Source organism: Ambystoma mexicanum, chromosome 12 (genome assembly GCF_040938575.1).
Source record: "Ambystoma mexicanum isolate Mex_15411 chromosome 12, UKY_AmexF1_1, whole genome shotgun sequence".
NCBI lineage: Eukaryota > Metazoa > Chordata > Amphibia > Caudata > Ambystomatidae > Ambystoma > Ambystoma mexicanum.
Window position 1 is genome coordinate 620,407,914 of NC_090936.1, and position 15,862 is coordinate 620,423,775.

Consider the following 15,862-nt stretch of genomic DNA (forward strand, 5'->3'; position numbering starts at 1 on the left):
GGTTGCCATGTAGTCCCCCTTTTTTAGGAGGGGGATTACCTCTTGTAGCGTGTTCATACGGAATTTTTGGGGCTTGACATACTTGTTGGCAGGCCGTAGGTCCAATACTGGGCGCATTGTCAAATCTTTCTTTGGCACAAGGAAGTAAGTTGAATAGATACCCTTGTTTACCTGGTGTCCTGGGACGAGTTCTATCGCGTCCTTTTCTAGCAGAATGGCGATCTCCTCGAGAAGGATCTTCTGATGTTCTAAGGAGTGTATTCTTTGTCGTGGAGGGTGGTTCCGGGGACGCTGCAGTAATTCTATACAATATCCTGTGGACACTGTTGACAGCACCCATCTGTCTGAGGTGATCCCTTCCCAAGCCTGGGTGAAGTTGGAAATGCGTCCCCCTACTGGGGTTGCGTGAGAAGGGACCCTGAACTGAGCGTCACTGCTTTGGCGGAGGCGTGCCACCTCCCTTGTTGGGGCTGCTTCTGCCTCTTCCACGACCTCTCTTGTTACCCTTGCTGTAACTTTGGGTAGATTGCTGGTTGTTATTCCATTGTGTACCCTGTCCTTGGGCATAGTTGCCTCTTTGTGAATTTTGGCCGCGTGGGCGACGAAAATTACTGTTCCCCCTCTGGTTTGGGGGTTTGTTGGTAAGCTGGCCAAGGGATTTGAGAGTCTCGTACTCGTCCTTGGCATTCTTAAGTGCGTCTTCGACCGCTTTCCCAAACAATAGATCGGGTTCCACCGGCTTGTCTATTAATGAAGCCTGGGTTTCTGTTTTGAACCCCGACTGCCGTAACCACGCATGTCTCTTGATAACAGTACCTTCTGCTATCAATCTTCCTGCGTTGTCTGCAGCGTCGAAAGTTGCTTTTAAGATGCAACCAGACACCGCTCTCCCTTCTGCCGAGATCCGATCCAACTGGCCCTTTAACGGTTCAGGAGCAGAGGCTATGAGCGCCGCGACCTCTTCCCATTGATGGCAGTTGTAACTTGCCAACAGGGTGGTGGAGTTTGCAATCCTTGCCTGGTAGGCGGACGTTGAGGCTACCTTCCTGCCAAACCCGTACAGTCTTTTGCTCTCCTTGTCGGGAGGAGCTTCTGACGACGATAAGGATGTCCCAGCCCTCTTCCGAGTGTTGGTAACCACTAGGGAGTCTGGTTTAAGATGACCTCTTATATAAAGAGGGTCAGACTGGGCTGCCCGAAAAAGTTTTTCGACTCTGGGGTTGACGGCTCTGGTGAGGTTAGGATTCACCAGGGATGGATCTAAGGATAGGGATGGTCTGAGCGACCGGCCTCCTCTCTCCCACCAACTCATCTGCGAAGTCCCTTTCCTCCTGTACACCGTGGGTGTCGATGTGAAAATGTTCTGCTGCGCGAGCAAGAACTTCATTAAGGAGGGGTTGGTTATCAACTGGCGAGTCGGTAACTGGGGCTTCGCTCTCTACCGGGGAATCTACTCTGTAAATTTCCTGCTCATCTTCTACCTCCTCCAGGTCCTCATCCTCCGCATAGTATTCAGACCCGGTTCGTTCCTCCATAATTGTAAACTCCTGGTCCCCTTCAGGGAAAGGTTTTCCCTGGTATCTGGGGTGTGGAGTAGAGTATGGAGTAGAGTAAGGCTGCACCTCGAAGGGGTCAGGTCTTTCGACCCGGGCCTTTTTACTTAGGGGGATAGGATCAGAGGAGCCTGAGGGTGTGGCCCCTTGAGGGTCATACGAAAGGAAATGATCTGGGTTTTTGTTATAAAAATCAGCTAAGGAAGACATCCTTGACATGACCCTGTCTATGTCCTCACTGGACCATTCTTTGGAACAGGGTATGACTTTAGTAGGCAACTTAGAGGACTTATCAAGGGTACCCTTGCTTGATGTTGATGTCCCAGTAGATTTATGTTTATCTGTCTGCTTGGGGTGGAAGGATGGTCTTACAGGAGTGGAAGGCTGAGCTTTCCGCTGTTTCCCTCCCTCCCTGTGCGTGGAAAAATGTTTTCCCTGCCCCTTGGAGGCCCCAGAGACCTTCGATGCCTGGCGCCGAGGGTCGGGAGAGGTATCTTGCTTCGAGCGTGGGGCCTCGCTGGTGTTTACTGCGCTCTCAGTCTCTTGGAGCGCGGCCTGGGGGTGGAAGTCGTCTTCGTCTTCCGACGATCGAACTTCCGTTAATCTAGGGAGTGAGGCACTCTTGGCAAGAGTGGATGATTGCCTTGCGTCATGAGGCGATCTCGATCGATAGCGCCCAGAGGACACCGAGTCGGACCGTTCTATCCGTGCCTCTTTCCGAGAAGTCGACGTCGTCGAGGTTCGGTTGGACTTAGTGTGTTTAGTGTGTGTAGGGTGTGTAGCGCTTGCGTCGCCGGGGGTCTTCCCCATAGCCGCCCTGCCGGACAACCTTCCGAGGTCGGGGACCTGCGCTCGGCAGTCTTTCGACGCCGTAATGCCCTCGCCGTCCGAAAGTACGGCGTCGCTGCCATCGCTGAAGGCGCCCTCCGCTGCCATGGCTGCCTGCCTGGCGTGGTGGGCCCAACGCTTTGTCGAACGGTCCTTAAGTGTTTTAGGTTTAAACCTACTACACGCTCTGCAGTTCGCTTCGGGGTGGTCCCTCGGCAAGCAGAGATTGCGCGTGGCGTGCCTGTCGACCCAAGGGTATTTGCGGTTGCACTTGGGGCAGAATTGGAAAGGGGTACCCTCCATACGCACCTTGAGGCAGCGGGCTGGTAAGTGTAGGAAATATATAAGGTGTACCTATATACCAAGAGTGAAGAGTATGTACCACCCCCCACTCTCCCTACTTGCAGGGCCGAGGCCAGCGGCCTTCCGAGGCCCAGATCCGTCGTGCAGCAGCCGACGGTCGATGTCTTCTCCAGCCGTCGTCGAGTGTCGATGGTCGACGTTTGGGGTGGGGAAGGATGTCAATAAATAATATTAATTGCAATAATTAGCAAAAGTATGGCTAAGGCCAGGGGACTCCGCAAGATGCTTCCGACCAGTATGGCGGAAAAAAACAATCTGAGGATCCCAGACGCGTGAGGGATCTTGGGTACAGTGGACGTCACACTAGGGATAGTATTACTGGCACGCCTGTGTCGACGCCCATTTTCGAGTTTCGAAAAACAAACTGTAATACTCCGCAGCTTCCACTAGATGTCGGCCTATGCACAGCATGTGATCTAAGCAGATTCCACAAGCCTCAGAAATATATATATATATATTCAATCAGAATCTGTTTGGTTTAAAGATATAACTAAAATGCAGCTTCTAATGTGTTACAGAACAATAGTTTAAACCGTTTTCTTAAATGCATCGAAACCATTTTGTTCACTAAAATAAGTAATAACGTGCAGATTCCTGATCTCATATGTTTAACTCCAGAAGTGTACAAAATGATCATACTATCTTTGACAGTTCCTTATCCATCAATGGTTGTAAAGGGTTACAAAAAGCTATTTTATAAGCAAGGAAAATGAAAAGTTTCCATGGCTTTATTTACGTGCTCCCGTGACAGCTGCAATGTGAGCTGGCTCAAGCCAACAGTGTGTCTTCACATCACAACTGTAATAACTGATTACAGAGCAGTGATGGGATTTTCTTATTGCAGGCAAGTAGTGATGTTACAGCGAGCATGTAATAAGAACATTATATACAGGCTTTTATACAGCTATTGCAGCCTGCCATGAATCATATATATGATTGCCTGTCCATGTCAATAAGAATGCGGCCTTTACAATACGCGCTTTGAAGAATCGCATACAAGAGCAGACATCCAGTGGCTACGCATTTTTGGGAATCCAACTCAGCAGAGGTTCCTTACCAGGTTTTACGTTTCATGGGATGGAACATGTTATTTTGTCCGATAGAAGAGGCAACGTAGAATTGCACCTTATGCCACATTAAAGCCACTGGATTGTGGGGTTATTTACAAAGCATCCAGGTGGCCTCAGTTCATATAAAGTGAAGGCTTCTTCACTTGGCTACAATGATGAAGATGAGTTACAAAAGCAAGTGCACAAGTGGTTCCATGATTTATGGCTTTAATGATATTTATTTCTTAAACAATTGTTCTTTGTTGGTTATGGGCACCATTTATGAATTGTTTGAAGTGCATGTTAAGTTATGAAGCTCAACGTGCCAAGTAATTTTAACATCTAGGTTAGGACAATGTAATCCATTATTTCGGTATGTTAGATATATTTCTAAAAAAATAATTTGTCAATAGTGTAAATGTTTCCCATCATATGATTTCGAATTGTAATGGTACTATTGAAAATGCAATGTCACTTTCAAATTGTATTTAGTATTGCCTGGTCACTTTAAGAACACGCATTGGCAATGCCATTCGTTTTGACGTTTACTGTTGTTCTTTGCATTCATAGGCACCATGGTGGAAGGAGGAGAGTGCAATGTTTTAAAGGATGATGTGATAAGGTGTGAGGGTGTGCAATGGAATGAGAAGGGGAATAGAGCAACAGAGTAAGCCATTGATAAGAGGGTGCTGATGACATAAATGTCCATAAAGGAAAAACCAACTGCTTGTCTATTATATGCAGCTAAATGCTGACCGGTATGTCAGTGCTCTTAGTTGAGGCAGACGAGAGGGAGTGAAGAATGAGTGGATGGGACTCTATGCACAAGATCACACAATGTGTTTGACCGTAGAGCTGGGTTTAAAATTCCTGCAGGGTTGCTCCTGAGTGCCTCAACACTGCATCAGACAGGCAGCATGTGCAGCACCCACCCGCCCTAAGCCACCGGGCGCCAGTGATAGGATTTAACTTTTCTGTTGGCTAATAGCCAGGAGGCTAAGGACCTGTTAGGGACAAGGACTCCTAAGGCAATACTATGAAGTTTATAGTTTGGAGAAACATTACAGGAGGTGCTGGTCATTGAGAAACCGAACACATTGCATTGTCCCATTCATTGACACTGTTTTAATTAGGGACTCCCTTATCATTCGCAGAGTTTTCCCTAGTTCCCAGAGGCTTTTAGTCCAACCCATTACCTAACATACTACAAAGCAAACACAATGTTCTTGTGTCATGCGTGTCAGTGCCCGACCTTCCTGCACTCCATATTACAGTCAAGAGAAGCTAAACTGAAAACACATTCTTGACTACTGTGAGCGATAATAGTGTACTGGTGGATAACCAAATATACCAAAAAAGGGTGGAAGGTGGAAGCAATATAGCAAGAGACGTAGAAAAATAAATTGAAACAAGCAAAAACCAAGGCTAGATAGAAAACCAAAATTAGACAACAACACGCTAAAACAGACGAATGATGGCTGAAATGTGGACTTATTAATAACGAGGATGCAGGTCCCCCTTGCAAATTATAAAATTGATTTGGTGGGCAGATGGATATTCAGTAGCTTCTGCATCTACCCAAAGATCCATCACTGTCAAGAATGCATGTCCCGCCTCATTACAGAAATCGTTGAAAAGTGAACTGAAAAAATCATGCAGTAAATGGCAATGAAAATAGAAAAACTGTTTAAAATATGCTACAACTTTTTAAGAGCTGTGTGGAAATGCTATGCTTTTGTGGTTATATCAACAGTACAAGGTGTGGATTTCAGACTTATTCTCTAAAGCAGTTATTGTTGAAAACCCCATGAATTGATATTCAAACAAGCCGCTCAGCGCTAACCCTTTGCACTGCCATGATTCAGAAGCAGGGCTCAGAAATGGAAAAGGGGTTATAAAATAGCTGTGTGTTTTAGCCTTGCCTGACATTGCAGTTTTCGAACACTGATTGAAAAAGAAACTCCCAAACTTTCCTATCTTTGAATTGTAGTTCACCTTCAAAACTCCCTATAATCTCTATAGGAATTTCCCCATACACATTTGCCCTAACAGAATTTTCCCAAAGGGTGCAGTAGTCAAATTTCTCCTTCCAGACGTGTACACTAATTAAGGTGTAATTTGCCCCACTATCAATGAGCATTGAGACAGGCACACCACGAATGAATATGATGGCGTAAGGTGTTTTCTTTTCACTTTCCCATAAACAGCATTTACAGTATACACCACCTCTCTGCCCACCTCACTGCCAAATTAAATCTCATACTCTGCAGTCACTTCATGCACTTGACTCATACCAGTACCAACATTTTTACAACGAGCAAGATGTCCCCTCCTGCCACAGTCCTTACATATTATATGCACTGCAAAGCAATCTTTATCAGACGCTAAATGTGAAAAACCCCCACATCTGTAGCATCTTCTTCCTGCAGGCCCTCTGTACTCCCTGGAAAATCCAGTATCCCTGTAAGAATTAGTCTCCTTTGACATCCCCTATGAATCCTTTAACGGTAACCATTGGCGTCCCCAGCCTCTGCCAGCTGAAGATTTATTCTCATGTCAATCTTCAAACTTTCTTCGGTAATAGTCTGACCGCCTTGTTGTCCCACTTGTCCCATGTCTTTGGGCCACTTTTGACACTTTTTGCACAACTCCTTGACTTTCCTCAGGTTTCAGTCTTTCACTGGATACATCCGCCTGAAGCGTCTTGATACACTTGTCAGTATGTTCTACAATCTTGGCAATTTCAATGGCCCTGTCCAAAGAAGGATTCCTCTCCTTCCATAATTCCTTCCTATTATTATCATTGGAGCATTTGATCATTAACTGATCCCTGGGATGCTCATCCTAGCAATGACTAAACCTACACTTGACTGCCAGACCCCTCAAAGCTGTAATAACGTCTTCTATGCTTTCACCACTTTTTTGACTTCTTGTGGCAAATTTATACTCTCTAGGATGATGTTCTCAATTTGGAAATGTTTGTCTAATTTTGCCAGTATCTTTTCATAGGGACCCACATCAGGAATGTGAATTGGTTCTGGAAGTTTCTTCAAAACTTCCTGACCTGCAGTGCCCAAGCAATGAAACAATAATGCCTCTTTGCGATCATTTGAAAAATTGGCCCCATACACAGCTAGGGCATATTGGTTAAAGCCCTCCTTCCAATCTGCCCATTTTACTCTGGGCTCACCCGGGGTTGTGAGAAAGAACACAGGAGCCAGAACATTTGCCATGTCTCTACTTGCAGCTAGGTGTATGAACTAGAAATTAAAATATTACTTACTCACTGCCCAGCTACTAAATGTGAGTATTGTAAAAATGACAATTTTTCCAATCACAATCAATCAGTCTAAGCAGTATCCTGCTAACTCCCTGGTGCGGAGCGTTTGAGCTTGCTGTGCCCTCAACTGTTCATATGATGTCCATATGAAATTAAGAGACACGGTATCCGTTTCATGTATCGTGTCCAGAGACTGGGCCGACCTATCCAAAAAACTGTCAACTTCCGTTTGACTTCAGTTTGTGAACATCTCAGTCTCTTGCCAACGGGTTTCCGCCTCCTGCTGTCAGTTGAGAGATACAGCTTGCTGGGGGTCATCTCCTCCAAACCTTTAAATCCTCGTTGCCAATTGTTATGAATAAGACTTCTGACACAATACTTGTTGGTGATCTAATTCTTTATTTAGATCACATGTATCGGAGATGACCCCCAGATGGGAAGCCATCAGGTGCTCCGCTTCAATCAGCAACTGCTCATCACCTACCAATATTCTTCCAAGAATCCGGTGATGTTGATGCAGTTCCATAGTTACCATGGAACCAAAGTCATAACCAGAACTATGTACAATGGATTAAACTATATATATGTAGCATAGTAAATAATAATGAAACATAACTTATCATTCCTAACAGATCCTCAGCACTTTGGGTAGGTTCCAGCATAAGTTGCTTTATTCAGCTTAAGTCAGTTACATAATGATGTTACAGAGATAACCATTGGCCCCCATCACCCAGGCAGGAGCTCTCCAACTGACACGGTATGGAACCTTCACTACAAGCATTCCCTCACTCACAACATAACATTCTCTCTGACTCACCAACACTCTCTCTTACATCACCAAGCACCTGCATTCCTGCCAAGCACAATCCAACACTATAAATCACCTATATGTTTTAAACCGCATTTTCTACGCAGAACCTCACTTGGGTTTTTAGTCCTCTTTCCATACTTGGGTATTTCTCTACAGCATAGTATGTGGGTGAAATCAATCTGTGCACTTGTATTTATCTGAGAGAGCTTAGTTCTTGGACATTCACTGCCTGGCGTTTCACAATTCACCCCCTCTAGGTGTAGCCATGCATCCACTCTGCATTCTTCATGCATTCAGTCTTACCTGTCTGTTCCTTTTTTGTTTGAAATTCACATTTATGTTTGGCTATCTTCATTTTCTCATATTCTGGTTGAAAATGTACAGAAACACAATTCATTTTATGAGCTGCATGCAAAATACAGTTTAACTACAAAAAAAGAACACTATTTAAACCGATGAAAATAATGTTTTCAAACTGTAACATTTTAAAGAATGAAACAGACGTAACAAGTACCATTTACCACAGACTCTCAGCGTCTCCGCCCCAAATATCATCATGCCCATATTACCATACATTAGTCTTCTCTCTCTCTCTCTGCCCCTCCCTTTCTCTCTACCTTTATCCCACAGGAAGTGGTCATAGCTCCACTGAGTACTAATGGAACATTTGCCACATTTGTTGAACACCTGAATCTTATTGGTTAACCAGCATAGTTTGTGTCTTGCGTGTAAGCATACTGGGACTAACCATAGTGCCAGTGGTGGCAAGTTTCCAAAATGAGAGGATGTGTTTTTAGAGTCACATCTGATCGAAGCACGCCCATGAGTTTGGAAAATATATTCCGAAAGTCCAGCTGTGATGCAACAGGGACAGGACTTGGGTTTATGTTAGCTGTTGATAGTTGGACACGTTGTGAGTAGAGTATTGCCATCAATCTCCTTTATTTTATAAAGGGTTTTAGAGATAACTGAATGAAAATATCCTCATGCTTCAAAACTAGATTATGCAGTGTTAGCATGTTTCTCATATTTGCTTGATATATAGGTATGATTAAGATAGAGGAACTCGTCATATGGAATGCTGGGCATTCATGAGTTAGGAAGTGCACTTTGCTGATATAAAATTTAGTTTCTAGTTGGTGTTCTTAAAAAGAAATAATGTGACTAGTTTACCACCTGCAACAGAAAGTTAAACATTTAGGAATTTGATTAATGTAAATTGAAGGTATGCTGAGTTCAACATTAACTGTATTCCCTTCCCTGCAATATTCTTTATGTTCATCCATAGACCGCTCCCAAATGATGGAAAGGTCATCTATGAAAGGTATCTAGAACAGCATGTTCATAGTAATGTGATAATCTCTGTGCATTTGCTGCAACCACTCTCATGATTAGTGAGGTTTGGGGGTACAATGGGGCAAACCTAGGTGCCTGCCCAGGGCATCATCAATACAGAGATGCCAGAAAGGATAATGTTGTCACTAAACACATTCGGGTCAGTATATAAATCCACATACTGGCGGTGCCCATAATATCTAGTGAAGGAAAACCTGTGATTTTTGTTGTAATCCTTCTCACCCCTTCTTTAATTTAGGTCTGATGTATGACTAGATCATTTTAAAACTATTTGCAATTTAGTCCCAGTTTTTCACCTAGATTTATTTCTCTGGGTCAATATCAGATGTTTCAACATTTTGAGTGCCATTCAATTACTTTCTATAATATTTTTTACTTAGCTTGAATTTAAACCTTATTGGCTGCACTATTAACATCCCCTACATTTTCTTCTGTACTGCTGCTCCTCTGAAACACCTACATTTTTGTGAAGTTCATTTTGTGGACATAGTGAGAGTTTCCCTCCTGAGACAAAGAGCCACTCTAATGGCTTCCACCCCTGCTGTGGGGGGTGGACATAGCCAGTAATGTCCTGCTAGACCAAGCCTACGAGGGCCTCGGCGAGGGATGGGGTCCGTCACTGGCCATGTCCACCCCCCAGAGAAGGGGTGAAAGCCATTCGCACCCCAGTGTTTATCCAGGGTGTGAATGGTTTATTTTTTTTAAAAAAGAGGATGACCACCTCCATAGGGAAAAGGGGCTAAGACCCTTTTCGTTTCTATGGTGGCAGCGGGAGGAGTGCCGGTGCCAGAACACAAAGCTCTGGTCCAGCAAGTAAGTGGGGAGGGATGGAGATGGTTGGGAAGGGATATGGATTGTTTTGGGGTCCACTTTATATATTTTTAAGAGTGCCGCCTCCTGGTGGCTCGAAAAAGCTGGCAGAGAATGTGTATTGTCGCCTGCCGTTCTAGCCACCTGATTGGCTGAGCGCCCTTTTTTCCGGATGCGAATATATCATTAGGCCATCATTCAATCCTCAGATGTTGCTAAGAGGAATGGCATTTCACCAAAGGGGCATTAGGGCTTAAGGTTATCTAGATCTTACTTCCACAAGATGTAGCCATACATCAACTATACATTCTTCATATGGTCATGTATTAATTATTTCATTCAGCATCACCTGCGTCTTTGTTGTTTCTTGAATGTTCACATTCATGTTTCATTATCTTCATTTTATTGCATTTAGCTTTGCAAGTTCCTGAAATATAATGAATAACTTTGTTCGAAAGAATTTCAGCACATTTAATTGACTTTCAAAACAATGAATTGCATGGATCCTATGTAAAAAACAGTATAATATTGAAGAATGTACCACAAATAATCACGAATCAATCAAATATATTTGTTTTGATTGCATAAGAACAATCATAAAACAGATACAGCAATACAATCACATCAAACTCTTGTCCTAACATAAAAACATCACATTTTTTACAGAATTCACATAAAACAATCAGACAAAATGTCCATACAATATAAGTATTATAAATATACAAAAATAAGAACTGCCATCCATATCCGTGCACCCCATGGAAAATCAGCCAAGAGAACCTTTTTTAAACGCCAGGCATCTTTAATATAGCAAACACATGCCCAAGCTATATCCTTGTATTGCAAAATGAGGCAATAAAGCAGAACAGGTTTAAATTGATAAAACACCTCAACCTTTTAAGACCGGCCTTCATGTTCTCTGACGAACATGAACATAAACTCGACAGAAAAAAAGAAAATACCCCAAAGATTCCAGGTCGTTAATACAAAAGGAGCTCATATAAGAGCCGGCTTCCTTCCCTAATCACCTACCCACAACCGTGTTCAGGGGGAAGAGATGGAATCTTAAGCGCATTAAGTTAAAACGTTTGTCTATGGAAAGACACCATTCCAGATATGGCTGGAGCACGACTGGGGATACAATCACAGGGTGGGCTCTATTAGATGGTTTTGCAAGCTCCACATTCTCTACCCTGGCTGTAGATAGGTTAAGTAGCATAACCTTTGCCTTCCCCTTACTTTATGTATCAACCAGATCAGGCTGATCAAAAGTTGATTTAACGTGGCTTAACATTTGTAATAATCTGTCTCAATAGTACAGCATTATGGTTCGCCCAGGTGGAAAGCCACATTAGGGAAGAGGTTATGGCACACCAATCCTGAATGTAACCTAGACCAAGGTCTGAATGGGTGGAGAAGGTTGGCGCACCATGTTGATTTACTGTTGAGAGATGGACATTGTTTTGCATTCCAGGTGACCTGTTGAAACCGACAATGAGGTGGTCATGATATTTAACACTTGATTACATTTTATATAAATTAAACCCCTCTACACTTATGCGTTGAGCTGTGTCAAAGGCAGTTCAATGTACACCTGCCATAACTTTAAATGGTTACTTGATTTTATACTATTCTCAATCGGCATGTACCATGCTATGGGGATCATGCACTTCTTAACACATGGATAAGATCTATATTATACAAAAAAAATGTATTAACAGGTGTCTAAACCACAACAGAAAAAAGACAGATGGTATATCTAATACCCAAAAATTCATACATGAACATTAAAACATTTTTTATTAAACATATAGAAATGGACACTCATAAAATGATCACGTTTCATAAAACTCAATAAAAAACATATAAAACATGTATCTCACAGAACACAAGAAATACAAACACCGTGGGTTGGTTCTTCTAATAACTAGATCAAAACTCTGTGTGATACTTCACACTGGAGTAGTTTTCCTTATTTTGAAATGCTATTATTGTTTTCTAAACCCAACTTGCACAAGTTTCTGTGCCCTAAATCACAGACAAATGTAGGACATTCGTCAGGGGTATAATGTTGCTTGTGTTTTTAATGGTGATAAGTCTTCTTCCCTATCACTTCTTTTCTGCCATATGTGTTCAGTAACTAAAACACCTTACGCTATATTGTGTAGAACTTAATGAGGAAAGAAATCTCCACTTTCGGAAATGTATTATCCAAAGGACAACAATGAATGCTTAAGATTGGTGGCAGTTAATGTTTGACGAATCGGACCGCAAATTAACCATAGCATTGAGTTTTTTCTTGGAAGCAATGGTCACTCGTTTAGAGAGCAATGCTGATAGTTAATTCATTTGAGTGTCTCATGCACTATGTTTTGTCATTATAGATCACTGATAATCTGTAGCAGTATGTAGTGCTACACAATGCATTTTTTCAGGAAAGTAAGAGCGTCTTGAGATAATTAAGGGATGTATGAATTTGGTTGTATTTCATTTTTTTAAATTCTTGTCTTCTTTTTAAAGTTTTGTAATAAACCATATAAACATTTTTTTTTATTTGTTTTTCCAGATATTATTTAGAAAAGCTCAAGGAATACATACACAAAGTATTATGAAAGTAGGTAGCCAAGCTGCAAGGGCTAAAGTAAAAAAGAATAAGTACAATCTTCTGCTGCTTTTTTCAGTGTAGTGTTATTTTAATGAAGCTTTAGTGTGGGAAGTTCACGTGTGTAACATTTATCGCCCGTTGGATTCAAAAGGAGGTAAAAGATGGCCCATTCAGGACAACTCTCCCTTCCATCTGAAACTCGTTATTGACGTCTTGAAGAATGGGACTATCATGGCTCAAGGCATCCATAATAACCTCCTTGTCTTCAACTCCCTACTCGATGTGCTTTTGGACCTCTCTTCATAACCCTCCTCTGAAACCTATTCCTGCCCTCCATCTGCTCCCGTATCTACCACTGCATCCCTTTCTTCTCTCCATGCACTCTTATTTACTTAGCCCCTTTCCCTACTCCTTGGTCCTCCCACTTCCCCTACCCAGAACAATTACCCTCTTCGCATTGTTGTATCTACTACCCCTCTTAGGCTACCCAAACATAGACCTTTCTGGGGCATTGCAACCATTAATGTCCACTCTGCCATTAAACATATGGTTAACATGCGTGACACTCTGGTGGATCTGGAAATTGAATTTCCAGCATTGACAGACACCTGGTTATGAAGTAATTATGCAGCCACCTTCAATACTCTCTTCCCAGATGGATATATGATACACGTTTGCAATAGGGCCGTAAAAACAGAGGGGGCATCACCCTGAAAATCCCTTCATCTACCACCATACTCTGATCCTCTGATCCCTACTATTACATTGATCCTACCACCCTTGTGATGCAGCGTCCCCAGACTCAGAGGTAAGATTACATGTAAATTGCATTATTAAGCTACTTCTTTAATGACATCATAAGTCAGTATTAAGGAGCAGGGCCCACCAGTGCCCACCACCCAGGCCACATACTTTCAACTGCCTTGGGTGGGAGATCTAGGTCAAACCATTTCATGCACATCCTACACTCTCATTCATTCCACTGATGACATCACACACATACACATACAGACACCGATACAGCACACCTTGCTTCTTTACCGAACACAAACACACACATTTTCATCAAAGCCACACAAATGACAACACACTCAACGCATCTACCACAGTGACATGAATGCAAATCTATCCAATACATTTGAGACACATACCAAGGATGCCCAAAAACAATAACATTCTATCCCATACACCTGGCACACATGCTTGTGATGCCCGATAAATAATACAATGCATCCAGTACATTTGGCTCACATACTTGTGATGCCACAATAAGTAATGTCAATACATCCAAACCTCATTCATATCTATGCACCCATAACTATCACCCATGCTACACACTGTATGCCACACCAATAACAATAACTATACATTCACTCCTGTTCTCAGCCACATGCATAACATATAACCATAATACCTATCATAGCTATTCATCCCAACTTTAAGCTACTATTCATGCTTATTCCTAAACACCTTATAACAACACTTGCAACAATATTTTTTTCAACAATAATGCCTTCCCCCCCTTCTACACACTGACTGGGCTTAAAACTCCTTATTGCGCTTACTCAACCGTATAGCTGCAAATCCTGCAATTCCCCCCAGCAAAAGAGTTATTTATTGCTGAAGGGAACGTTTTGTCTGTAAAGTGGCTACACACTCCAAAGCAAACACTTCCATTACAAAGAACTGTCACACTTAAACTATTGAAGTAATTTTGATGTGGCACATCCAGGCATCACAACTGAGGATGGTGTCACTTTCCCCTTCTTTTACGTCACAATCCATCATTGCCGATGTAAGTGCTGACGCCTGCTCACACAGAGAAGCATGTACACATTTAACGGCCCACATAGTACCTTTAGAGGTTGTTTCAACTTATCCTATGACCTTGTTTGGACCCCCGAAATAGGGTACCACATGCCCCTTCTGTCTTCCCTACAGAGATCACTCGTAGCACCGTTTTTCGCAGACAGCATAGCTCCATCACTGCAACGATTGCCATAGGGACGTCCATTTCCCATCATGAATTAGGGTTCTTTACTCCAACTGTCTTTTGTCAGATAAACCTCAGTGCTGATTGCTAATCAGTCTATGCTCGTGCCATGCTGACAGTTCCAGGCAAATCCAGGAATTGCAACACAAAGGACGTCATCAATTGCAAATGAGCCCTGGCAATAAAGAACTCCCACCCCTCAACTGAACTCATAGAACACAAGGAAGCACTTGCAGTCCCCCAATGTTTTCTCTTTCCTGGCTGATCCCCACAATGGAATGTCAGACAGCTCCATTTCCACATGCATCCATATTCACTGGGCCCTAAATTCCTACAACCACCTTCATGAGACCTTGAACAGAGGATGCTGACCTGCCCAACAATCCAGATTACATTAGCTAATCTTAAAGTTCTCTTGACAACCTTGGCTCCATCTGCCAACACCACAGCCACTGCCTACCTTGCTCCTTTAGGCCTTTCTGGGGGCTCAGTACATCTACTGCTGTCCACCAACTCGACAGTCCATTGCCTACCTTAATCCTGTAGGCAGCCCTTGGTGGTGGGACCTTCTCTGGGTGGTGGGACCTTCTCTGGGGGGTGGTCCACGGTTGGCTGCTCCCGCGATCAAATCTTCCAATCAGCACACATGAGTCTGTCCCTGGCCCCTCCTAGTGCAAACCCATGTCATTGTTGTGAAGCAGTGTCCCCAGACCCTCATGTAAGTTTCCATGTTAGTTGCTTTATTAGTTACATCATAAGTCTGTTTTAAGGAGTGGGGCCCATCAGTGCCCACCACCCAGACTGCATACTTCCTACTGCCTTCAGTGAAACACCCAGGTAAATCCATTCCATACGTATCCATTCCAGTGAAGACATCACACACATACTGTCACAACCGCGGGTTCCTGGCGCTCGTGGGAGAGGTGGAAACATGGCTGCCACCTGACTGTGCCGCCACGTTGTATACCCAGACGTCGTTAGCAGTCTAGTCTTTTCAAACATGGCCGCCGCCGAGTTTATTTACTAGCTTACGCTCGGCGCGTTGCAACTCTCGGATTTCTCCTTTGTTGCTTGCGCTACTGTTTACTTCGCTTGGCGGTGATCTGCCTCTGTCCTTATTTTCTCCTCTCCGTTGTTCCACTCTTCTCTCCTGGTCCTCTCTCTGCCTCGCCCCCCTCCCCCTCTGTTCCCGGGTGCGAGGTGCTTCCCATTTA

General features: G+C 43.3%; 1 protein-coding gene across 5 annotated transcripts in view; it reads right to left on the reverse strand.

The window, feature by feature from the left end:
• LOC138513915 (protein FAM118A-like) overlaps nucleotides 1-15,862 on the reverse strand; it is a 487,378-nt gene that overhangs the window by 153,188 nt on the left and 318,328 nt on the right. For all 5 annotated transcript variants that reach the window (XM_069629063.1, XM_069629060.1, XM_069629062.1 and 2 more), the window contains 2 exons: nucleotides 10,400-10,477; nucleotides 8,188-8,250 (listed from right to left, as the gene is read on the reverse strand). In XM_069629063.1, the coding sequence (XP_069485164.1) occupies nucleotides 8,188-8,250; nucleotides 10,400-10,477 (141 nt within the window). The remainder of the gene's footprint in view (nucleotides 1-8,187; nucleotides 8,251-10,399; nucleotides 10,478-15,862) is intronic.